Raw genomic sequence first — 26,653 nt, 5'->3', positions numbered from 1 at the left:
TCATTGGTTGTTCTGCCTCAACTTCCGCCTTCTCTCTTCCTGATTGGCTGTTTTCTACTCCGTATGCGTGTCTGCATGCTTGGAGCAAGAAATAAGAATTTCATTCACGCTAGTTACTTCAAATAATATTAGGCTACGAAACTATTCCTAATGAAGAAAAATGTAATTCTATCCTCACTAAAACAGGCGAAAGCTGCTGATTGCTGATTCTTAGCCACAGGGTTTCCTTTTTTTACAATAATTCATTGCAATTACTGTTTTCATTTTATGACGACCCTTTGAGTCAGTTTAGCTAGAAATAGAAGGTGTTATTTCTTTTATAGAGAATAACAACACGACATGGCGCCTTAACATCTGCTAGTTTTTGTTTAGAAAGTATAATTACATAATTACATTACAATTATTTCTTTGACTTTTTCTACTTTTAAAAATAGGATAAAGCCAATAACAAACAGAGGAAAACTATTTACATTGATTTTATTTTACATAGATTTCCACACAGTCCATAACTTAATTATTATAAACATTAGTTTTTGGTAAAAATGCTTGAATCCAGCTGTTTATTTTGGATATTTTGGTGTTATATATTTTGTTTTGATAATTGTTAAAAGTGATTTTATATTGGAATGAATTTAGTCAAATTCTTAGTGTTTTGTTTTGTAGATGATGCCACTAAATGTAAATACAATAAATATTTTTACATTCCCTTGAATGTGTTATTTTGCGTTGTTTCGTGATACAGAGAGATCATTTAAAAAATAAGACATTTTCACCCGTTTAACTTTGCACAATTCTATATCTTCAAAAGAAAATACAGGATAAATCCACATATAACAGGCATATTTAGACTATATTTGGTTAAATTGGCAGATATTTACCTAATTCCACGATCATCAGAGCCGGTGACGCTTCAAACATTGATAAACAGCATCTAGTGAGTCTAGTGCTAATAAAATTAGTATAAATGTCGCAAGAAATGCTGCTTTTCTCTCTTTCAACCAAACGCACCCTGATGCTGACATCAATCATAAAAAACATGCTTATTTTTGCAAATGTAAATGACATTAATGAAACTTAGGACCAATAGTGTCCCTACCAAGCCTACGCCCTTGATGTGTTTCAGCCTCAGGGCTTCCCCTCTGCTGCCCGATTATAACTCCAGACGCCTCATGCTGGTTTATTAGTAAATTATATGGAATCAAAAATGTAAAGTTGCCTCCTGCCGTTTGGCCTGCGGTGCAGATTTATTGGTTCCCCAGAAGGCCTCTTGTCCTGCTTCATTTCTAAGGAGTGCTTGTTGTTGGTAAAGTCCCTGCAGCGCGGCTCGCTGAGCTTCTTAATGTAAACACAGGGCCTTTGTTTGGTGTTCTCTAATGGATTACTCCCTGCCTACCGTCAGGATTGGCAAAGGCCGCATGACTTTCACATTCCCTTCAGGACACAATCTAAACAGCTCTTCCTAATAAACAGACTTATATGAACATTTACTCTACTTTAAAGATGATATTTTTTCTTTTTAATGTCGATTTTACTGCAGATGATCTCGAAGCATCTCTTTAGTCTCTTTACATCCCTGCTGAGGGCGATGGAGGATCCTGACAGTCTGAGGTCTGTTGGTCAGGAGGTGCAGGATCCCATTCACCGATTGGTGCTAATAATACTGAATGATTGAGGCTATGTGAGGAAATGTGAGGCTACCAACTTTACCGTCTAATGAATCTGATGCTACTATTGCTAGCTTCTTTCTAATATTCTATTTTAACTTAAGATTAATCTGTTGGTTAAGAGATAATGAGGGCCTGGCCTTTACACACCAAACTATAAAAGTGTCTTACTGATGGCTTCTTTTTATGTTATAAACATTGTAGGTTTAGGGTGTGGCCCATTTCTGGATTATAAAACGTTTACTAAAACCGCTAGCTTTTATACTTTTGCACGATAATACCCCCCTCTCGCCTCACCCCCCACCAAAACTTTGAATGGTTTGAAATTGTTATTTTATAGACAGTAATGTTTCATTAAACTGTGTTCTGCTGTTGCCAATGTTGTCGTGAAACCAAGCCGTAGACCATGGGTAGGTAACTCCAGTTCCTGAGGAATATGCTATGTTCACACCGCTAGCAGCAGGAGCAGCAAAAACGCGCATTCTGCTTCATTTTTGATGCTTGTAAAAGTTCTGATGCGCGGCTGAAGCATCTCTGCTGCTGTAGCTTTTAAAAATGGTATTGGTGCCCCATTTGTTGGTACTTGCAGATACCAATAGCACAGTTTTAGTGCTGGATCGGGGCCCCGCCCGATACTGGTATCGGTACCGATTCAATACTATTTTGAAGTGAGAAAGTCCACCGGAAAACTTCATCAGTGCAGTCAGTTCATCCAGATTACCATCCTGCCTTCAAAGATTATTTCTTTGTCGGAGCCGCTCAGACCCCCACATAGCGGCGGTGAGCTGTCACTGGGAATCCCCTTCAACAGCAGCCTCTGGCCTGGTCGCCTCTTTGCGGTTTTCCCCTACTGTCGCGGCGGCTGGAAGTAGATGTTAGGGTTTTTTTACCTACGTAATCCAAACTGCAGCAACAAGAATAATAAAGTCATATTTTGCCAGCAAGATTCAACATTTTAAGTTAATTTAGCCGTAAAAAACTGTTTCAGAGGAGTGATCATAGCGCTCTGCATCAGCAGTGCTGTGTCTGACTCCCTGCCAGCTCCCGGATCAGCTTCTCTGATTGGTTGATGTGGTGCATCCAGCAGCTAAAGTTTAATTTTTTTCAACTCCAGCAGCAGCTGCTTCTGAAGCGTGACGCACGCGTCAGATGCTCAGAAGCTCATGAGGCGCTGCGTCAGCTGCTCTAGACGCTGCCGGACCTTTTGCTGCGCCTTGATGCGCGTCAACCATTGACTTTGCATGTAAACCAGCTGCTTCTGCTGCCTCAGCTGCTTGCGGTGTGAACGTAGCATTAGAAATACCTTTGGTTCAACTCGCTAAATCAAGTAATTAGATGATTAATGACTCTGGAGGAACTGACTGCATCCTGACGAGGCAACTCAGCTGTTTGATTCAGGTGTGTTGGATCAAGGATTGATCTAAAAATTGCAGGATACTGCCCCCCAGGAACTGGAATTGCCCACCCCTCGCTATAGAGTGTTCCACACTATTAAAGAAATGTATCATACAGAATATGCCTATTAATCTCAAATAGATACATGATGTTTAAGCGTTGCCTGTGATAAACACTGCATGGGCAGCGAGTGCTATATGTGCTACAAAAGTGCCCTGTTTTTAACTTTAGCACCTTATTAACGTCATATCAATAGCTTCTTTATAAATTTCTACTTTTTCAACGATTTACTGGTTTTAAAGATTAGCTCCAGATTTTTAATGGCATTTTATTCCCAAGCTTAGATTTGAAGGACAAAATGAACAGTTTGATCTTCACTGGCCACATTTCTTAAGGGTTTTTTCCCTTAGCATGATTTTCCAATGTGGTTGATAACTTAAATATATTTTTAAAGGACTACTTATTAAAGACTTTATAGAAATATTCCACTGGTCTGTGTTTGTGTATTTGGTAACGTAGACTAAATGTTTGCTCATAATATTCCCATCGAGGCATAAGTAATTTTTTATGCACAGATTAGATTATAAATTTACTTGTTTCACATAATTAAAGTAAACAACTGAGATGGACTAATGATGTAAAAATAGTTGAGAGTGGAATTAGCTTTATGAGTCGGCCCAGGTTTCCTGCGCTGATTTGAATTTCATTAATGCTGTCACTGTGTCTTTAGGCGGACGCATGGATTCAATCATTGGGTGTGAGTGTGAGGTAGGAACCGATTAAATTAGGAAATAGATTTTTGTTGAAGTGTAGCAGAGAGAGAGATGACGGCTGAATAATTGATTAATTTTCCTGCTATGGATGGCGGGGGGCAACCCTTTCATGTTATCGTTAGCCTGTTATGTGTTTTATTGGCTATTTTCAGGTAGTTTAAGCAAAGCAATGCAAATATTGGAAATGGTTGAAAGGTTGGAAGTGCTAACTACAAAAATCTTTTCCTGGATTAATCTGACCTGGTCTTCTATAGCCAAAGATTTTTATTATTTTTTACAAATAAAATACGATTTCAAAGCTCATTAACACACTTAGCTGATGTCATCTGGATTCAAACAACTTGGATAAATTAAGGGAAAATTGCAGGTTTCTTTTGGTACTTTGCTAATATTTGCAGGTTATGTACAGAAAAGTTACAGGCCTTAGTGTCCTCATCAGATCCTAAATAGTTAACTTTCAGACAGGGTTATAGTTAGTTCTACTGCATGTTAATCTCTGGGAATCAGTTATAATCTAGAACTTACAGCTAGCTTCCACTAAACTAAAGAAATCCCATCCAGGAATCAAGTGTTACTTCTGTAAACTTTCAGAGGCGTAGCGTTTACATGATCTGGAACTTGCAGTGACTGTTTCAAAGTGTCCTCAACAAATAACTCTCTAGAACTTACAGTATATGACCTGGAACTTGACCTACAATATTATACAACTCAAATACATCAAGATATGTTATGATCTGAAACTTGCACGCTAAAAAACTATATACCCCACCTTTCATCAAACACGAAACCACGCCCACATTCCAAAGTGACAGCCGGAAGTCCCGCCTTAATTAAACCGGAAGTCCCGCCTTAATTAATATAAAATTAATATAAAATTTATATAAAATTTATATAAAATTAATATAAAATTGATATAAAATTAATATTAAAAAAAATTTTTCTTTCCCATCCCCCACATCAGCCCATCCCCCCACTTCCGTCCACTTTCCCATCCCCCACATCAGCCCATCCCCCACTTCCGCTTCTCTTGACGTATAAGACCCTTCCTCCGACCTGCATAGTCATTGAATCCTTTCCAACATGGCTCCAGTAAGAAACAGGCTTCGCGCTATCATTCTGAGACACCAGTCACGATCTTCAGCGATCAGACCAATTTTTGGCGTGCTCTGGAGACCCCCCGCAAGGGTACACTCTTTGTATGCAGAGCTCAGATGCCTCCGACCCACGCTCTGCAAGAAGAATGGTCTCTGGAACCCTATGGTGCCAGCGGTAAATGGGGGTATGTTTTCAAGTACGAAACTGGGGATCTGTGTCTCTATCAGCGGGGTGAAGAAGTTGAGAAGCTGCAGACTATCCACTCAATGGGTGTCTTATCATCAAACGACTGGGCTGTTCTGAAACTCATCATGCTCCGTAGACTAGACCGCGAGGACCTGAATGTAGCAGGCCCTGTTGTTAGCCAAGGAGCAGAGGACGGAATCACGGATACACCCGATGCTAAGCGCAACAAGCTGGAGCAACCCCTCCTGCACGATACTGACATAGAATCAGGAAGTAGGATCTTCTCAGCTACTTGGCAGTCAAAGAGGGGGGTTACCAGCCGATGGTTTTTTCGCGCAAGTCTCAGAAAGGCTCAAGATGAATCAATTATTTTTATGCTTGAGTATTATAATACTGAGTGCGGCGTTTTCAGGACACTGTTAACCATTCCATTTGATGCGTGGCTTGATAAGATGTCAGGAATAGCGGATCAAATTTCTACGCTGTTTCGCGAGTGTCGCAACTGGAAAGACATTCTGGGAGTCAAGAAAGCGCTTGCTATGTAGACCCACCCCCTCACAGCAGCCGATACCGCCCCTTCAACATCAACTACGCCCTACCCAGTATAAGACGAGCAACCAAGCGGGCTGATCAGTACTCCGTGCAACTTCGTTGAACAGACTTCTTACATCTGAAACCACAAGGAAGGACGTGGGCTGCGGTACGTCGTCCTGCATTGTGGATAGCTCTCCTGCTCCACCATCGCCTTCTTCAACCGCTTCAACATCGCCGCAGCATGGGTCCCCAGACAGCGACAAATTCTTCCCGGGACCGTACCACCCTCCTTCACCATCACCCTCACCGGCTCTTGATTCCTCTTCCCAAAGCGACAGCGGGAGTGAGGATTTGTACGCCGCAGCGATGAAACGCATATCCGACTGGTCTTGCCCCCCCGGTATGAAACTCAGCCCTGAGCGCTTTGTATTACGGGCTAAGGACTGCAAAGATGGCAAGTTTCCCTTCCCCTTCCCACCTAACCCGGTGATCCAGGACGAAGATTCACAGTTTCCACCCTCCCCGGAGCCTTCCCAATCCGAGGACTCACAACTTCCCCCCGGCCAAGGAGATCCTCCCTCCCCGGACTTTTCTCAACCCCTTGATTCGCAGGTTCCGACGAGCCAAGGAGAGGGTGAGACCGGACAGGATGAATACGACGGCTGGATACGGTTCGGCTTCATCAAAGCTGTGAAAACTGTAGTGCATTATCTGCTGAGCGCTGCGATCAACAAGTATATTCGTGACTCATGCTACGGATGTCACGAAACCACGCCCACATTCCAAAGTGACAGCCGGAAGTCCCGCCTTAATTAATATAAAATTAATATAAAATTAATATAAAATTGATATAAAATTAATATAAAATTGATATAAAATTAATATAAAATTGAATTAGAAAAATAATAAAAAAATGAATAATAAAAAAATTATTAATAAATTTATAAAAATGCATAAAAAAAATTAACTATGTTATTTTAATAACGGTTATGATGATTAAATGATTATTTTTAATTACTTGTATTGATTTCTTATATAATCACTGTTAGCACACCGTTTCAATCTCTGCCTGAGCAGCTGTGTGATGAGTGCAGTCACTCACACAGCACCGCCCCCCCCGCTGCAGCCGCTGTAGCCCCCTCAGTCTGCCTTACTATGAGATCCGTTGCCTCATAGGATTCTGCAATAGATCTATCTATCTATCTATCTATCTATCTATCTATCTATCTATCTATCTATCTATCTATCTATCTATCTATCTATCTATCTATCTATCTATCTATCTATCTATCTATCTATCTATCTATCTATCTATCTATCTATCTATCTATCTATCGATATACACGATAAATAATGATGTACATGTATATGTATCGGTCTATTAAATGAAAAAAAAATAAAAAATAAAAAAAAACAAAAAAAAACAAATGTCTTATTTTGTCCATTCATACGGTTTAAGCGTCCCACATGCGCAGTAGAGACTTTAATAACGTCACAAGCGGTCTTGCTCCTTGTTTACTTCCGTGAAAATGGAGGGAAGGTTTAGATCGCATCTAGCTGTCTTTCCCAAACTTAAATACACAATATTTTTTAAGATGGTTAGAAAAAAAATAAATAAATAAAATGCTCCCCCACCTTATCATCCACCATGGTTGTTGTGTTTCTAGCCGCTTCTGTGCTCGCTCAGACACAGGTTGCAGTGGAAAAGATCTGGATCACTTGGACCTTGGGAGGGGGTGAAAAATACACCACTTAGAAAAAAGAGGAGAGACTCTTTGTGAATCACTGTCCTTCCTAAGGGTCACATGATGTGATAGGTCACACCATGAGGAGCTCACACCATGCCACACGGTTTAAGGGTCATCTGATGTGAACGGTTAATTAATCCGTCAGGTGTTTGGACCTTGGGAGGGGGTGAAAAATTCACACTCACACAGTAGCCATCCCCCAACCCCTATATAAATTCAAAAGTCGCGGTATCTGTCTTTGGTAACTCCTGATTCGATCAGCTGATAAGGTGGAGCCACAGCTCCACGATCTGAGCCACAAACCGTCTGAAACACAATATGTTTAAAGTTAGTTTTTTGTTCACCCAATTCACTGCCTGGGTTTTTTTAAATAGACAGAATCCTTTTTTTTCCCTTTTCACTATTCAGTCATTGATGGAAATATCTATCGTACAAACCTGATAGATGACAGTCTATGGATTGCAAATGTTTTGTAGCGTTCTGCTGCCTGAGGAAAGATTTTCTGCTTTTCTCTGCTGTTCACAGAGAGCAACTTTGACAGAGCGGTTTTTCAGCTCTACTAAAATTGTATCAATAACTGGATAGTGATATTCGTATCTAAAGGCTTATCTATCCATATGTTTGATTATATTCTTAATTTGAAACCAACCGATTGGGAAAACTATAGCTTGTTAAAACAAAATTGTCCCCTTTTTAATAATTGTTTGTATTAATCTCTTAATTTCTTCAAACATTTATTTTTCTACTGAATCACTAATCTTTTTTTTTCTTTATCTATCCGTAGATTTTTGAATTTTTTAAATTCTAATAATAGATTTGATATTGTGGCAAACTCATAAATTGTTTAACCCTTTCCTGAACAGAAATCAGAGAAACGCTTTAGGTAATAGCACCTGAACCTTGTTCACGTAGATTTAACAGATATATCAGCTATATGGTAATTTCACTTTTATTACTGAAAGGTTTTCAAATAGCATAGATTAAGAAAAAGTAATTGCATACAGTATTCAGCCTATAATTTTTAGTCTGCCAAGACCAAGCAGTTTTTAACACATCTCAACCTCCAAATGTAGCTACTGTCTTCTTAGTAATTATGTGAAAAGAGCCTAAAAAAAAAAATCAGAAAGTTTCTATTCCTGTTTATCTTTTCATTTTTTATTTTTTAAGAAGCACCCTTGTCAGATGGCCAATTTTGTAAAACGGGAGGACATTTTAAGTGCAAATTTGATGGAGCCATCTAGCAATTAGAACTTTTGGTCTATCTAGCGTCATTGTTCTGAAGCAGGGGTTTGAGCTTCATGATACGTTTGTAAGTAAACCCTTTAAGTTTTTGCAAATACTCCTTGTGCAATTAGTTGTTGGCCTCAGCCTTCTGGGACTTGTAGCAGTCATCTTTTTAGCAGACCGTCTGATGAGCAGAACTTAAACTATTGAATATTTTCAACCCAGTTATCTGTTTTCTGTACCCTACCAGCTTCTCCGTCAGTTTTGTTGTAGAGTGAGTTCCTGTCTTTATGTGTCATTACAAGAAATACAGGCAGCAGAAAGTGCTAGTTGCTACTTCATTGCATTTTTTTTAAAACAAATCTGCAGTTTACAACCCTCAGTTTGCAGTAAGGTAATCTGTCTAAAACCTTTGCTTTATTTTGGAAAAAATATATTTATATTTCAGTCTTTACTAAAATCCCATTTAAGTAGAATTGTTGGGTTATTCACAGTATAAAAGTCAATAATATTGCCTCCTTATCCTCAAATATCCTTGTCCTATGTCTCCACCATACTCCTGTAACCAAACACAAGAACAATCAAATAAACGTTCTGGTATTAGTATCACACTTGGAGGAAAGTTTTTGCCTTGAAAAAAAGTGAATTATAAACAAGCAAAAACTCACATTACACACCGTTTCTCCTAGAACTTGTTTACAAATGCTCATGTAGGCAAAACCACATTATACGCTCATAACTGTAGCCGTATGACATGATGAATCAAGCATTTTGCAAGATCTTTCTATATACGAAATGACGGACTGTACTTAGCATTTTAGATAATCAGTATCTCTGTTTTCATCATTTGACCATGAAAAAAATTATCTTTTTTTTTTTTTTTATCTTTTCCGGAGAACCTATTTTTCTACCACTTTTTATAAACAGCTACTTTTTTTCCCCCTAACTTTTCTCAATACAAACAAGCATAAAATAAAATTTTTAGATAAAGGCATTACTCTGTTGACTCATTCTATGGGAGACCTACTAGTATAACATGGAAATAAGAGTTACACAAGGGAAGGTAACAGTTTTTTCTTCTTTTTTAAACTGATGCAAATCTAAAGGAGAAGCAAACGATTACAGAATAATCCAATGGTGTCTAAATCAAACATCTGTTGACTGAACATGTAACAAAAACAAAGCATTACCCACTATTATTTAAGCTGTAAAAACTTACAAAAACATTTTAAGGAGCAGATTAGGGTGACATTCGCTGTATGGTTAAAATGTAAACTGCTCAGCTTATACTGCTGTTATTTTTTTCCTCATCAAAATTAGTTGTTTTAGATCTGATACTTTATGTTTTTGCTTGTCTATCTTTTTTTTCTTTTTGTCATGAATGCAACAAGATTCAAATCAACCTCTAAGTAGTCTTAAACATCTACGCTTTCAGTGATCATACCATCATTTCTTTGTATAACTAACTAGTATAGTCATGTGAATATAATGTTTTTAATTGAATTAGTTGGGCTATTTATTATTTACAATGAAACCATCATGTCTGTACTCTTTAATGCAAGTCTGTTTTCAACCTTGTAGGCATTTAACCCTTAAACATGATATAACCACTCTGCCTAACTCTTTAGTCAGAACTATATCGGTCTGCAGAAGATAAAACCATGTCAAAAAAACCTACAGGATCAGAATTTCAGCTGTGTCGGATCAGTAAACATTCTAGATGATAAATTTTACAGTATTTTACAAAGAATGATATTACGCCCTTTAGGTAAAATTACATCTCACAATCAATAGTCAGTAGTATTACGAGAAATCCTTTTTTTCTATTAAGAGTCCTTTCATAAACAAGCATATTTCTGAGAAGAACTTTTACCCTACATTGTGTGCTGTTTCTCATAAAACCCAACCCCCCACCTCTACCGTATCTCCTCACTGGTTGTTCACTTTGCTTCATCTTCAGGCTCCAGACTGATCTGCATACCCCCTGACTAAACATGGAGAAACTATCCAGGCCGTATTTCAAGGAATGTACATTGCCTTGAATTGAGGTTTAAATTCTATTTTTCTTTAGATCGGCCCTTGGCATAGTTAATTCAACTGTAGGATAAATACCATTACTTTAAGTTTGACTGCATTTTTGTTTTTGCTGTTTTGTTGATGTACTAAACTTTACTTTTTCTTTTTACTGAAAGGTACTATAGAAATAATTTGGGCTCACCTTAAACCTACCGGTCCTGAATCTGGGCTATTCAGTCACGGGCAGGAAAATCAGCTGTTTCACAAAGCCCTTTAGGTTGGACCAGCAACACAGAGCTATAAGATGAGCAGTTATTTTCTTGGTAATGGGGCTGTTTTTTCATGCTTAGAAGAGAACGAGCCTACGGTCATCTTCAGTTACTCAATCGTAAAACCAAGAGTCTCTCCTCTTTTTTCTAAGTGGTGTAGTAAACAAGGAGCAAGACCGCTTGTGACGTTATTAAAGTCTCTACTGCGCATGTGGGACGCTTAAACCGTATGAATGGACAAAATTAGACATTTGTTTTTTGTTTTTTTTATTCATTTATTTATTTTTTTCATTTAATAGACCGATACATATACATGTACATCATTATTTATCGTGTATATCGATATATATATATATCTATTGCAGAATCCTATGAGGCAACGGATCTCATAGTAAGGCAGACTGAGGGGGCTACAGCGGCTGCAGCGGGGGGGGCGGTGCTGTGTGAGTGACTGCACTCATCACACAGCTGCTCAGGCAGAGATTGAAACGGTGTGCTAACAGTGATTATATAAGAAATCAATACAAGTAATTAAAAATAATCATTTAATCATCATAACCGTTATTAAAATAACATAGTTAATTTTTTATATGCATTTTTATAAATTTTTTAATAATTTTTTTATTATTCATTTTTTTATTATTTTTTTAATTCAATTTTATATTATTTTTATATCAATTTTATATTAATTTTATATCAATTTTATATCAATTTTATATTAATTTTATATTAATTTTATATTATTTTATATTAATTAAGGCGGGACTTCCGGTTTAATTAAGGCGGGACTTCCGGCTGTCACTTTGGAATGTGGGCGTGGTTTCGTGTTTGATGAAAGGTGGGGTATATAGTTTTTTCACGCTACTTCCAGAACTTTCCGTTATAAACAATTGAATAAACTCTCTAGAACTTACAGTATATGATCTGGAACTTAACCTCCACTATTATAAAACTCATATACATCAAGATATGTTATGATCTGGGATGTACAAAGTACTTTCCAGAACTTTCTGAAAAACTCAATTGAAGTAAGTCTCTAAAACTAATACTATATGAACTGGAACTTGATTAACTTTCCAGAAATTTCTAAAACAAAAAGGTAACTTTCTAGAAACTGGAGGCTATGTTCTGGATCTTTCTAAAAATACTTCTTTAAGGAAACTCAGGTTACTTTGAGATTGAAAGTTTCAGTCATCTTTATGTAAGATCTGGAAAAAATAACTTTGATTTTAACTGGTAATTTTAAGGAAAGTATCTTATAAGATCTGGTCGATGTAAGCTGACAGCAGAAAGAAGCACATAGACCAAATTACACTTGTTTGAGTTTTTTTTATTTACATGGAGAATATTTACACTCATAGTTTATGTATTTTTAAAATATTGAATGAAAACAAACATATTAAAATTTAAACTCGGAATCGGTACAAGATTTTCAAGAATATTTATATATTCTTAAATTTTACAATGATTCCGATGTCCTGTTATGTTATTTACAAATCCTCTTATTTGTTGAAAAAAACAAAAAACAAATGCTTGATTTTAAACCTGAAATAAGATGCAGTTTGTTTTAAACATAAGCACATAGTGTGGTTCAGTATTGCTCTGGTTGCTCGTCAAAGCGTTGCTCACAAATGTGGCTGATGATTGATTGATCTGCACCCAGAGCCTCGTTTATCTCTCAGGCATTATCTGTGCTGCAGGAACCTATTGTCACGTTTCAGAGAAACTGTGGTGAATGGAAAAATCCCAGCCTGTACATTACATGAAACATTTCGCATTGATCGCTTTGCTTTTCCTCTCAGGAACTTTATTATAAAAAACAAACAGCTGCTTTTGTTTCCTTTGAACGGACCCCAGAAACCACAAAGACGGATTGAAAAGTCGATCAGTTTGTAGCATCTCGTCGACAAGAGCTGAGAAAATCCTCCGCTTTAAGATTCTACAACGGGGTGTTTTTATCCAAGAGCTGAACTTGAAAAACAGGCCAATTTCCAGCATCTAGAAACAAAGGTGTTGATGGCAGCAGCACAGCTGATATTTCTCTCCAGGATGGAGTCACAGCCAAACAGGAACAGACCAGATGAAGCTACTATGAGAAAAAGCAGAGAGAGCAGAACGTTAGAGATTGAACTAACAGATTCTGCAGAGTGGGAGAATAGAGATAGAATGAAGCAGAATGATGAAAAAGGGGTCCCTATGTCCTCCAGCAGTCTAAGCCTATAGCAGCAGAACTATAGAGATAGCTCAGGATAACCTGAGCCACTCTAACTAGAAGCTTTATCAAAAAGGAAGGTTTTAAGCCTAGCCTTAAAACACACAGTGTGCTGCATAGATAAACAGTCGGTATTCAGATCAGATAAAGTTTTTACAGTTGTTTTATCCTTCTTTTCATCAGTCTGCATGAAGCTGCTCGTTCATCCACATTTTGCTTTTCTTACAAACGGGAGGGATTTCTGTTTAGTTTAGACTCAACATTGGAGTTATGCATTAGAGGTGAAAAGTTCTGCAGCCGTCCCTTTGGTGTTTAATGGAGGAGGATAAGCAGAGGGTTGCTGTTTTAGGGTGGGTTGATGGAGCGGCGCCCCCCTCTAAAGGGGAACAGCCAAACCATGGGGTATAATCGGTCTTTAAAGCACAGATTCCAAAGAAAACCTTCTAACAAAACGCTAATCTTGGTGAATGTTCAGGCTGCTGATGCAGAAATAAATCTGCTATATGACGTAGGTTTGCGGCGCTGCTCACAGAAAACCCTTTTGTCTCCTAATTCTGCTGTTTCATAAAACCAAAAACCTGCCAAGGGCAGGAGGGTTTAATCCCCCGAGAAAAACGACGGGCTTTACTAAAATATCAACAAGAGGGTGCAACGAGGGGTAAAGCAGAGGCTGATTCAAAAAGACATGCAGCAGCAGCTAATCAGGCAGAAAAAAAGGCCTGCCAAGCGGCAGCCCAACGACGACGTGATGAATCAGAGCTGGCAGGCAGGAGGAGCGTATCCTGAGGATGAGGAGCTCAGAGAGATCAGGTGAGGGGAGGTCACGTGACTGACAGGAGGAAGAGCAGGCGTCACGTCTGCAGGTTAAATCCTGGACCCAGACCTAGATCTGCTTCTTATAAAATCAGACTTCCTCCTGGCGGCTCCCAGACGTATAGCTCCGATAAAACTACAGGAAGCAGAGACGCACAAGAGCCTGTTTGGGGAAAAAATTCTATCTAAATGAATAAAACTGAATTGAACCTGTTTGGATTTTAAAAAATGGAATAAAAGTTATTAGAGAAGCAGGTTAATTTATATTACATACATTTAAATGTAAACCAAATTAGTTTAAGAGTTTAAAACTGAGTTAAATTAAACTTAAAGCCTGTTTTATGTCCTACCAACACAAACATCAACATTTGCTCAACTGCTGCGACTTCAACTGGATCAGAACTGAGTCAGAAGAGAATAATAGATGGACTCACGGCTCCTTGGTTTGCTGGAAATGTTTGAATTCTTTCCTGAAACAATTAATCAAATTAACTAATAACTCATTTAATAATCGATTAATAATTACCTGCAGTATATAGACTCCAAAAATACGCCTTTATCGGACAGACACCCACTTAGAGAAGGAATTACATTAAAATTTAAAAAAAATATTTCAATATTCTCTATCCAAAGTTTAAAGGATTAATTGATTTGCAAAATAAACGTCAGTTGCAGATCTAGTTTGAATCATTTCTGTTTACATTTTCTACTTTTTTGGGCGGCTCAGTGGAGCAGTGGTTAGCAATGCTGCCTTCTAGCAAGGAGTTTCGGGGTTCTATTCCAGCCAGGGTCTTTCTGCATGTTCTCCCTGAGTAACCATGGGTTCTTTCTGGGTACTCCGGCTTCCTCCCACAGACCAGAAATATGACTGTTAGGTTAATTTCTCTAAATTCTATTAGGTGTGAATGGTTGTCTCCGTGTTAAACCTGCGATGGAATGGCGTCCAGGCTGGACCCCGCCTCCCGCCCGTAGACAGCTGGAGCACCAGCACTACTCGTGACCCCACTTCAGATAAGCGTGACAGAAAATGGATGGTTTTTAAAATGTTTTTTTTTTCATTTATTTGGTATTAAACTATCCACTCCAATTTAAGGTATTGTGGAGGATTTTCTCCAATTTTTTGAAAGACCCACCCTCTCCACTTTAAAAAAGAAAATGCGCGTGCGAGAGCTTGCACAAGCCCATTTCTCCTCGTGCACGCTCTGTTTGACAACTGACCGTTCGGACAGATGATCACAGCTTTTTGCTCCATTGGTCACGTAACTCCTCCTCCACCGCGCAGTCCCTGCGCCATCTTTATTAGTCGCTGCTGTCTGGTAGAGGCAGCCTATGGCGACAGCGGGCCGCTGTGACAGAAAATCCCATAATGCTTTGCAAGAAGAGCTCTCAACGGAAAGGATTCTGAGGCCTTAGGATTAGAAATGGGATCCGACACTACTTCCAGGTAGCCTGGTGAGACCATCCTGATCTCGCGAGCTTTCAAGGTTTCACTCGCAGATCAGTCTGGAGACTCTCCGTTAAAGAAAATTTGGAGCCGTTCACCAAACGAACGTCCAATCAGCGTTGGCTTTGAGGCGGGTTGAGGTGTGACGCAACGAGAAGCGCGACAGTTCAGTCTAAAGAACATGGCGGGTTCAGCCGATGAAACTAGCGTTAGCGTGGCTATCGAGCAAGTTTTATCGGAATTACAGAGTATTTCTTCACTGAAAGAAGAGCAAAACACTGCTCTGGAGGCTTTTCTCAGAGGAAAAGCTGTTTTTGCTCCTCTCCCGACTAGTTTCGGCAAGAGTAGCCTGGCTTGTGGTTGTGTGTGCTTCGTTGATCTGATTGGTTTATTTGGCCCGTCTATCACCAACATAGGCCAATCAGCTAACCAGTATTTTCGCCTCTTCCCAAAATTACTTCAACGGCAGGTTTCCAGATGGATATGCGGAGCCAATCCATCTGGCGGAGTCAGGTTAGCTTCCGGGAGCAAACTTTTTCAACTTTGAATTTAAACAAATCTTGTCCTTTTGAGTTTAATATTTTCCTTTTGTTTAAACCTTATGCTATATAGCGCGTAATCTAAAGAAAGAAACTACAATGCAGAAAAATATGGTTTAATCATATTTAGCCGGACTGCTATGAGCATGACCCATGATGACGTCAGAGAAGCAGTTTAATGGAAAAAATGTAAAAAGCATCAAACTTTTCTCACAAAAGTCAGAAAACAGTTTTTAAAGATATGCATTAGCATTCCTTAGTGAGTTGAGGATAGAAATAAGTAATTTTAATTACATTATTTATAGACACCTGGATATATATCTGGACGGATTGTGCTTCGGGGACGGATGGGACAGTGACATCACCAAACACGAAATACGCATAATGCAGAGCGGATGTAGATTTGACCAATCAGAGGCCTCCTGTCTGCGGACATCTACAATTTGGGAGAGGTGCAGCAGAGTGTCTGCGGAAGGGTGCGGGGCATATCTGCGTTAACTGCGACACACGCAAACGACCTGGTTTCTGAGTATAAACCAGCCTTAAAGGTGCCATAGGAGATACACAACCCTAACCTGACAACAGCAGATGCATGTCTCGCTCCGCCTAGCTCCACTCACATACATCTGGGAACCCGCTCATTGAAAGTGATTTCCCCAACCGAATTTATGGTCTGGCCAATCAGGACGCAGGGCGGGTGTTTCCTGGATGTGACGTAGTGGAGAAGCGACCGTGAGATTCCAACAACAATGGCGGCTCGCATCGAGAAAGCAAGCGTTAGCATTGATGCTGCTATTTCTTCTGTGTTGTCCAATCTATCTGATGTTGTTTCATTAAAAGAACATCAGAGAACGGCTTTGAAGGCTTTTGTTGCTGGGAGTGTCACGGGTTAGCTTCGGTGTGAGTGGTTGAAATAGCACGTCGATAAAGATGACAGACAAGTGGCTTATCCAATCATATGCAAGGAGTTTTGATAAGGCCCAGCCTTCAGTAAAGGCAATTCCTATGGCGGGTTCCCAGATGTATGTGAGTGGAGCTAGGCGGAGCGAGACATGCATCTGGCTGTTGTCAGGTTAACACAACCCTGCCTCTCCCTTCGAACCCCTCGGAACCACGCCTTCAAGACACATGAACGCGCAGGCTGTCTGGCGAGGTGTTCAGACGAGATCCAGAACGAAACAAGCCGAGTGCTCGTGACACGAGCTAACAACAATATACCGCTTTCCTGCCGCTGCTATCGAGACAATATGGCTTTGAACTAGGTAACGTGACTGAGTTGACGTGACATCACTGGTCCTCGCACCTGCACAAGCATTGGGGTGTCGATTCGCTCATCTGTCAGGGTACCCGCACAGGGGGAGGGACAAGCAGACGACCATGATTGACGTGTCAGGAACCAATAGTGGACCACAGACCGTGTTTTGTGATTGGTGGGGGTTATTCATCGGTTTCACTCTGTAGCGGGGACCGTTTATTTTAGTTTCACTTCCAGACCTTCTTAAAGCCACGTAGTAAAAAAATGCGTCAGAAAAGATCCACTGCACCTTTAAGCCCGGCTTTATTAAAACCCTGCAGGAAGGCAGTGAAGCTCGCCACATATCGTTACCCAAACGGTTTGGAAATAACACATAATGTTGTGAAATAATCCCTGAGAAACAGCCTAGCTTGTTTTAAGAAGCATTGTTTTTATCTCACTAATAGGATACCCCCCCCCCTCTCTGTTAGAAACCTTCAGCTTTGCAGCTCATAGACTCATAATCAATATATGAACAGGGAATTAATGGGACATGGATTTTTTCCCACCACATTATGAAAACTGAGCTGTTTTAATGTTGAAATCTTTGTTTTTACCCACAGAGGCAGCAGCTGATGTGACGACGAAAAGGCCTCAGATTTACTACTGCCGCTCGCCCAACATGGAGGACTTCACCTGCTGGTGGCACCCGCTGGACAACCTGACGGCTGGCGAGGAGGTGGCCTATGTCCTGACGTACTCCAAAGAGTACGTTCCAATTCTGCTCTCCATGAGAGGCTCCCGAGGTGCAGCCGGAGCCCCAGAAACCAGCCTCAGGTTTCTGGGTCATGTGAGCGCTGTCACTTTAATCTCGTTTGATTTCTGCCGGCGTGAAGCTTTTAAAACGTCGATATGTGAGAGCCGGGGCTCTGAAATCCCGAGCGCTGTCACACGTGGGCCCCCGGACGCTCGCCAGGCTTCCCGCGTGGCCTCGAACTCACCGCAGAAATGCTGTCAGTAATCAGGACAAATTGGATTGGGCCTCCGCCCCCATATGGTGCCGGCGGTCGCAGACATATTGATTGTTGTCCTTCTCCTGCTGCCGTTTGTCCGTGAAAACATTTTAAATCTGGGATTATCTGCTCAAAGGACCACCAATCCAACTGGGAATAATCGGCACTGCATTTCTGCACTGAATAAGCTGCAGTTAGTCTCTATTCAGGCCGACTTCGTGAAAAAATCAAACCTTTATTCTATAAAAATTCATTGAAATATGGGGATTTAACAGCTATTGGGCTCTAAGCAGTTCACTGCCTTTCTCTACTGGAGGACCTGATTAATCCAGGTGTGTCTGGCCATTGTTGTCATGGTTACTGAGGGTCAGGTCAACATAGATGCTGCCTTGAGTTCAGGAATGGGTGGAGTTGTGCATTAACCTTTATTAAATGGGTTAAAATCTAAATGTATCGACAGTGTTTTTGGATGGGAGGCGTATTCGTCTTATTTCATTCAATGAACTCCAGGTTCAGGGCGTCATTTTGGCCGCAGGAGCGTTTCGATGGCGTCACCAAAGCCTCATCCGGTTTCCATTGGTGTGCAAACGTGTCAGAGTCGCCCCTGCAGTGCTTTTCCATGACACACAGGACCGCAGTCTAATTAATTGGGATGGAGTAACGTTAATGCGGCTCGGTCACACCGACGGGAAGAAATGTGCCGTCCTGTGGGCGGAGTCAGAGGAATCCAACAGGATTTAATGTTTAATCTGTTCCAGGTTCATATCTGTGTTTCTGGAGGAAAATGAGCGAATAGTTGAGGTTTGGAATTAAACCTTTAAGGATTATTAATCACCAGATCATCCAGTCAGATTGATTCAAAGTTTTCTATCTGAGGAAAACCAGCTGATCGCATTGACTCATTGACTCTTCAGCAATCCCTCACACTAAGCATGCTTCTTGATTTGCTTTGTGGTTTTTGGTTCACTATTGGTAATTTAAAGTCATAGGAAAAACATATTTCATATGCTGTGCTGCTTCCATCAACACCTTTGTTTCTAGATGTTGGAGATCGGCCTGTTTTCCAGTGTAGTCCTGTTTCTCTGACTGTGACTAACTGGATGTGCTCTCTTCATCCTCTGACATGGGAGCTGGCTCGGAGCTCGTCTGCCTGGCTGTGTGTTTCCTGGACGGGGCCGCCTGTGGAGCTGGTTGACAGTTGCCTTTTGTATCTATGCTTCTTTTTCTATGTCTGCTTCTGTCTCCTTGAACCCCAGTGGGCCTCAGCAGATGGCCGCTCACACTGAGCCTGGTTCTGCTGGAGGTTTCTTCCTGTTCAAAGGGAGTTTTTCCTCTCCACTGTCGCTACAAGCATGCTTAGTGTGAGGGATTGCTGAAGAGTCAATGAGTCGATGCAATCAGCTGGTTTTCCTTAGATAGGAAACTTTGAATCAATCTGACTGGATGATCTGGTGACCTGGAAAGTGACCTGAGATGACATGATGGGAATTGGCGCTATAGAAATAGATTGAATTAAAAATTGAATTAAATATTTTTATCAAATATCAATAGCTGCCCAGAAAGTTCCATCAGTGTCTCATGATCCTAAGATGTTCCTGAATGCATCTTTTTCTGGACAATGAGTAAATAATGACTGACGGTCCTGAAGTTACAGGTCCTGTACTTTCTGCCTCAACGTCTATAAGTGGGAATAAACCAGAGTGATGAGGCCCAAATGGACCTGTAGAGGCCGAGCAAACACTTTGAGCCACAGGTGCAGGAAGGGTTGTCGGATTGATGCCCTCGCTGATTAAACATCCTGTTCCTTTAGCCTCATTAAACACCGTTTGCTACCATATCCTCTCTACCCCAAACACACACATGAATTCATTCTCCTCCTACATGATTCACATACGTTTCATACATGCATGTTAAAGAAATGTGTGACGGTTTAACCCCTTAAGCCCGGCTTGCCCATGTTTGTCCATTTATAGAAATAGCCAAAACACAGTCACATGGTGTTTCATCCACACGCCTTTCAAATGGGGCTTTAAGATTTCCAAAAAACGTTTCAAAGTTATTTTTTCACAAGTGCTTTTTGTTTTATAGCTGCGTAAAGAAATAAAATGAGATTTAAATTTCCACCTGACTCTGGGGGAGTAATGCAGCAGCAGCTAATCATTTTTAGCCCCGCCCCCTAATGTCCGCCATCATTGGAAACTAGAGGCTCAGACCTTTCCATGAAGGGGTCGGAGGTCATTGTGCGACCATTTCAGGTTATTTTCTATTCAGTTTGGTGAAATTATTGGTAAATTTCAATGAAATAATGGCTAAATGTTAGGAGCAAAGGCTTTGTCTCATGCAGAAGGTCTCCAATAATGGAAATCAGCATATTTGTCTGACCAGATTCCCTTTTAATGATTGAAAAAAAATAATTTTTGCACTTTTGCCGTTATGCTAAAATCCCATTTCCTCCTAGCACATTGCGCACTAAAACATACAAACATGCTTCAACTTAATCAGTCCAAATTTGCTTGAGTTATAGTCAAGATGTAGATCTATTTGATAAAGCTTCTAGTTAGAGTGGCTCAGGTTATCCTGATCTATCTCTATAGTTCTGCTGCTATAGGCTTAGACTGCTGGAGGACATAGGGACCCCTTTTTCATCATTCTGCTTCATTCTAGCTCTATTCTCCCACAAAGTTGCTTGAGTTATAGTGAAGATGTGGATCTATAAAATCTGAGGTTTTATCCACTGTTTCAAACAGGCTTTCATGTATGGAGAGCCATTTCAGCCAAAATTAAATACATAAATAAATGGGTGAAATAAATAAAAAATGAGTAAAAAAATCAAAAAAATGAAGAAAATGAGTGAAATAAATAAAACATTTGTTAAATAAATAATTTAGCGTGCTGCGCCCTCTGTGTTCGCCATTTCTAGACTGCTTTTCGGAGGGAAAGTCCACAGTATCGGTTCTTCTTAGGGAAGCTGCCGATCGAATAGATGAACTAGAACGCTGTAAGTTTAATATCCGATGTGTTTTATGGTCCTTTGAGTTTTGTTTAACTTTTACTTTTGAAAAAACAGCCTCAACTTCGACTGCTACTGAACAGGAACTGAGCGCTGCAGTTGCATCTAACCAACCAATAGGCTGCCATTGTAGCCTGAAGACACCGCCCCTCATTATCATATTAAAGCAGAAGCGAAGAGGGGAAAATAGAATGTGATAAATTAAAAAATAAGGAGATACTTAATGAATAAGGGAAATTGGAAAATGGGAAAATTAAAAATTTTTCTAACAAAATGGTAAATGAAAAATAGATAAAAGAAAAATTGGTAAATAAAAAAGGGATATATGAGAAATTGATGAATGAAACCGGGAAATAGGAAATCGGGTTAATGGAAAAAGGAAATTGAAAAATGGTTAAATTATAAAATAGATTAATGAAAAATGGTAAAATAGATAAATGGACAAATGAAAAATAGATAAAACAGAAATTGAGAAATAGATAATCTGAAAAATAAACAAATAAAAAAATTGGCTCAATGAAAAAGGGAAATTGAAAAGTGGTTAAATGAAAATTAGATTAATGAAAAATGGGTAAATGGATAAAGGGATAAATGACAAATAGATAAATGAAAAAGAGAAATTGGGAAATTGATAATATGAAAAATAAATAAATAATAAATTGGTTTAATGAAAAAGCTAAATTATGTAACACATTTTTTATTTATTTCACTAATTTTCTTCATTTTTTGATTTTTTTTAACTCATTTTTTATTTATTTCACCCATTTATTTATTTAATTTTGGCTGAAATGGCTCTCCATATTCATGATGTTTTCCAGCGTTTATTTTGGAAAACAAATTAGTGAGGCGAAATATTTTAGATGTTTTTCTTTGATTAATCACCTATAAATCAGACATGGTGACATTTAAAACAGTGGCTCCAAATGAAAAATATTCCTCAGTGCCTTTCTGTAATACACATACAAACAGTTGTATTTCCAGTTTATAGTTTGGGAGCCGTGCTTTCTTTAATTCAGGTAGAATTTGCTCCTAAGACCCTCTGGGTGTAAGGAGTTAAAATGGTTGATTAGGCATTAAACCAGGAAGCTGCTGGAAAAACTGTGTCGATTTTACTCGGTTGACCATCTTGGAGAATTAGCCACTTGTCTCTCTGAGGATTTAAGGGTCAAAGTGTTTAAATGTAATCTGCTCTAAACAATCTGGTTCCCACGTCTTGACCTTTAAGGCGGTTTATCTGATCCTGCTGCTCTAACCAGGAGAGGACTAATTAAAATAAACGTTTGATGGTAAAACATTAAGATAGATTCTCTTTGACTTGTCAGCATGGGGGTCAACCAGGAGTGTCCAGACTACACATCTGCCGGTCCCAACAGCTGCCACTTCGACAAAAGCCACACGTCCATCTGGAAGCTGTACTGCATGAACGTGACGGCCGTCACCGCCCAGAGGAACTACACCTCCCAGGAGTACTGCCTGGACGTGGCCGAGATCGGTAAGGAGAGGCCAGAGTAGAGCTAACGGGGAACGGAAGAGAACGGTTTCAGGGCTGAGTGACCCGTTTCATCCCGTGAGGGAATCCAAATGCAGCCGAGCTGCAGGCAGAACAGATTTACCATTAAGCAATGCTACACTGGGAAAAATCGAAATCTAGATAAGTCATTTTTTCTTAAAATAAGTGCATTTTTTCTTGAAATGAGGAGTTAAGTGAGACATTTTGCCAATGGAACAAGACAATTTACATTTAAAATAAGAAAAAACTATTTCATTATCTTATTTCAAGTGCATATTATCTAATTACCTGATTTTAAGAGTGAAAATCCTCATCCCATTGACAATCTTATTTACCTACTCAAATTAAGGGTAAATGCACTTAATTTAAGACATTTTGACTTATTTCTAGGTAGTTTTTGCAGTGTACACTGGAAAAATGAGTCGGCAAATGAGATATTTCGCCAATGAAATGAAAATTCTTCCTCTTAAAATAATATAATTAGATAAAATGCGCTTGAAATAAGACAATACTATTGTTTTTTCTTATTTTAAGTGTAAATTGACTCGTTCCATTGGCAAAGTCTGTTTTACCTCCTTAATCCAAGAACAAATTAACTTATTTTAAGAAAAAATGACACATCTAGATTTAATTTTTTTATTTATTTTTTTTCAGTGTTGGCAGTTGCCTAGGACCCCAAGTTCCTGGGGGCCCCATAAAACTCTGTTTACATGTATGGTTAATACTACTATTCCTTATTTTTGCACATTAATTATGTTTTTGATAAAAATTATTTGGCTAAAATGCCATCAGAACACTGATAATATTAAGTATGTCTGAATTTAGGCAGCTTAGCCTTTCCTGGATGTTACCGTGCCAACTTGGGCAGAACGTATGTCGCCTAGCAACCATGACTGGATCTCTCATATATCGTATCATGATCTACTTTTTTGTCTTTTTTAGAGCTTTTATCGGATTATATCTATTTCTTTTAAAGTAGAATTTCGGTCAGCAAGGAATGATCAATTGATCATTATTTATCCCTAAAACAAATACGTTGGCCGTGATTTAATGAATTAAAAAAAATAAAAACAATATTTTTAGTGATTTAATTTCTACAAAATAACCTCATATAAGCAGAGTTAGTCTAACAATAAGGTAAATTCCACTGAAGTTAGTAAAGGAGCAAAGAGTTTAAACATGATAGGACAAATTTAGGTGTTATTTTTATGTTAATAAATGCACATCCTCAGCTATCCAGTAGGGGGAGCTGCTGCAGCCCCTAAACGCCTTTTCAGATCAGCCTGGGTTTCTGCTTCCTACTGAACAGGATTATGGCCACTGAAAAATAAGAAAACTGAAATATTTAAAAATCAGTTAACCTTTTTTTTTTTTTTTTTCTGTCGCACTAATGCTCTTCCGTAGGTTCCTAACTTTACCTCAGAAGCGTGGCCAGAAAATGTGTGTAAGGGTGGCCATGGATTAACTAATGTGCACTGAGGGGCGGATGAAAGCGGATAGGAACCAGAACCTCGGGGTCAAACTATGCTGTTCCAACAGGAAATAGAAAAAACATCCATATTTTCTAAATAAAGACAACCTCTACTTTCCTACAGCCTTTGCAAACAAATAGACGCATATATTTAAACATCCACGCTAAATAACAGGTGTAGTGGACAAAACTTCTGGGGTGAACATCTTTTCCAGTTTCATTAGTTACCTACTTTTATTTATTTTTTTTAAATCAGTGTATTTACATGTAATATCAACATTAAATGGATTTTTAGGTTATTAAACTAGTTATTTGTATATGAGTTAACTGATTTCACTCCTTGATGACTTGCAGAGACACATCATTATTTCTTTACGCCATAAAACACAGAATATAGCATGAATTCTGTTTATATCAACTTTAATGTTAGTTTTTTGATGTGCTTAATTAACCAGAGTGTTTTAGTTGTCAATTAATTGTTAATATATGAAATATGTTTAATAAGTTTGAACATTCCCCTTGAGCATATTACTGCTGTGTGTCTGTATTAGAGGACGAAAAAAATGGTAGGGGTGGGCAATGATTGGCCACCTCTGGCCCCCCATCTAGCTACGCCCCTGCTTTACCTCCGTCTGGTTCCATGTTTGGTTGGTTTGACTGAAAAGCGGATAAACTGTTTTTTTTTGTATAAATCTGTTTGCTGGGAATAAATCACGTTTAAAATTGTTGAAAAATCAAATAAAAATCCTGGAAGCCTCTTGGTTTAGTTTGTTGCCCCTTTTCTTCCAGTTTTCCACCTGTGAAAACCAGCTGCCTCTTTATTCTTACTGCTGCCGTTTCACTGATGGAGCTGATATTTGGAACCAAACTCCTGAAACCTGCAGAAAATAATTGGTCTGAACAGCAGCTGTCGTTTTTATCTCCTTTATGTCGGTTGCTGTCAGGATCAGTCTACTTCCTGCATCGTGGGACCAACCACAGGTTCCCATGTGTGCTTTATCAGCGTTGACCTGCGTGCGGCGGCCATGCGGTCGGCCTGTGGTTGCCATGGTGATCTCCTAGTTTGTGTCAAGGCATTGCAGTAAGGCAGGAAAGCGGCTGTTATCAGGGTGGCGCAGCGGTGCAGGGCCGCCGCCGCAGAAAGGTCACAGTTTCCTGATGTCGGAGTTAATCCTCCGAGGAGACGTTGGCCTCTAAGCAGCCCGCTCCTCGCCATAGGTCAGCCTAACTGGAAAGGTTAGTTTCTGGAGAATCTAACCTGTAGGCAGGGGCGGATTTAGGAAATGTGGGGCCCTAGGCAAAGACAGGCAGGGGGCCATCTGAGCATAGAAGACAACACATTAAAAACACCCATTATACAGATAAATGTTAATAGAATAGACATCCATTATCTGTTCTAGGTTGTGTCCCTCTCTTCTTGTCCCTTTTCTTCTTGTTTTCCTCTCTATGTTTTGTACTCAGCTGACTTTTCATGCCGTCTCTAAAGGAATGAAAGATTTTTTCCAAGCACTAAGCTCACTTAGCTGATTGCTCCTTCCTGTGTTTCCAAAAAGGCCAAAGTAAATAACCCAGTCCTTCTTTTCACTGTAGACAAGCCATGATCTGCTTCTCTGTTCTCCATGTTTCATTTGGATGAAATAATAGCTGCATGAATCATGACAGCAGACAAGATAGAGGAGAGCAGGAGGCGGGGTTACCAATCTACTCGCTCTGGAGAGCAGAGTTCGCTGCTTTTAGATGTTGTCTCCAAAGTCTCCAGTAGCAGAAAAAACTCTCTAGATTTGGCGCTAGGAGCTTTTTAGAAATCAAAGTGCTAGAGGGGTCTGAAAAGTGGCTAAATATAGCGACTAAAGCGCTAAGTTGGCAACACTGCAACCATGTATGTAAACATAGTTTTATGCAGCAACTGTCTAGTATTCCCTAATGATAAATCCCCCCCCACCCCGCCGTAAAAACATGACAATAAGCAGAAAACAATCTCCATCAGAGATAAAGAGGTTTGAGAGAGAAAACTGCTTCCAGAGGAGCTGCTGTGCTTCAAAGCATCAGATATTTAATAAATATTGACGTCAGCAGGGAGTCTGCAGAATTCCTACCTTTGCAGCAACATCATTCTCCTTATGGCTCACACAGATCATCAGTATTTATTGTTAAATTGATATTTCTCCAGCTAACCTCATTGAGACGCCAGTTTTCATTGTTTCTCTCCATGAACAGTGGAGACGGAGTCTCCGGTCAACCTGACCGTCTCGCTGAAGGACGCCGGCGGCGACGAGGCGGGCCACAGCGCGCAGATCTCCTGGACGTACCCGGTGCCGGAGGACCTGAGCTACGGCTGGATCACGCTGGTGTACGAGCTGCAGTACAGACGGATAAACGAGGAAGGCAACTGGAAGGTACGGAGGGAATAATGCTCCGTTATTGTTCTGAGAAAAGAACAGATTTCTTAAAAGAGAAATAAAACGAAATGCAATCCAGAAAAAAATTTTTTATTTATAAACAT

At 39.7% G+C, this 26,653-nt stretch overlaps 1 protein-coding gene across 2 annotated transcripts in view; it reads left to right on the top strand.

Moving 5' to 3' along the window:
• Nucleotides 1-26,653, top strand: part of LOC119794644 (prolactin receptor-like) — a 77,439-nt gene that overhangs the window by 34,723 nt on the left and 16,063 nt on the right. For both annotated transcript variants that reach the window (XM_038302276.1, XM_038302277.1), the window contains exons 3-5: nt 17,770-17,914; nt 22,492-22,661; nt 26,368-26,546. In XM_038302276.1, the coding sequence (XP_038158204.1) occupies nt 17,770-17,914; nt 22,492-22,661; nt 26,368-26,546 (494 nt within the window). The remainder of the gene's footprint in view (nt 1-17,769; nt 17,915-22,491; nt 22,662-26,367; nt 26,547-26,653) is intronic.

Source organism: Cyprinodon tularosa, unplaced genomic scaffold (assembly GCF_016077235.1).
Source record: "Cyprinodon tularosa strain WSP-4 unplaced genomic scaffold, ASM1607723v1 ctg486, whole genome shotgun sequence".
NCBI classification, from domain to species: Eukaryota; Metazoa; Chordata; class Actinopteri; order Cyprinodontiformes; family Cyprinodontidae; genus Cyprinodon; species Cyprinodon tularosa.
Note: the sequence above shows the minus strand (reverse complement) of the source record. Positions and strands in the feature narration are given on the sequence as shown.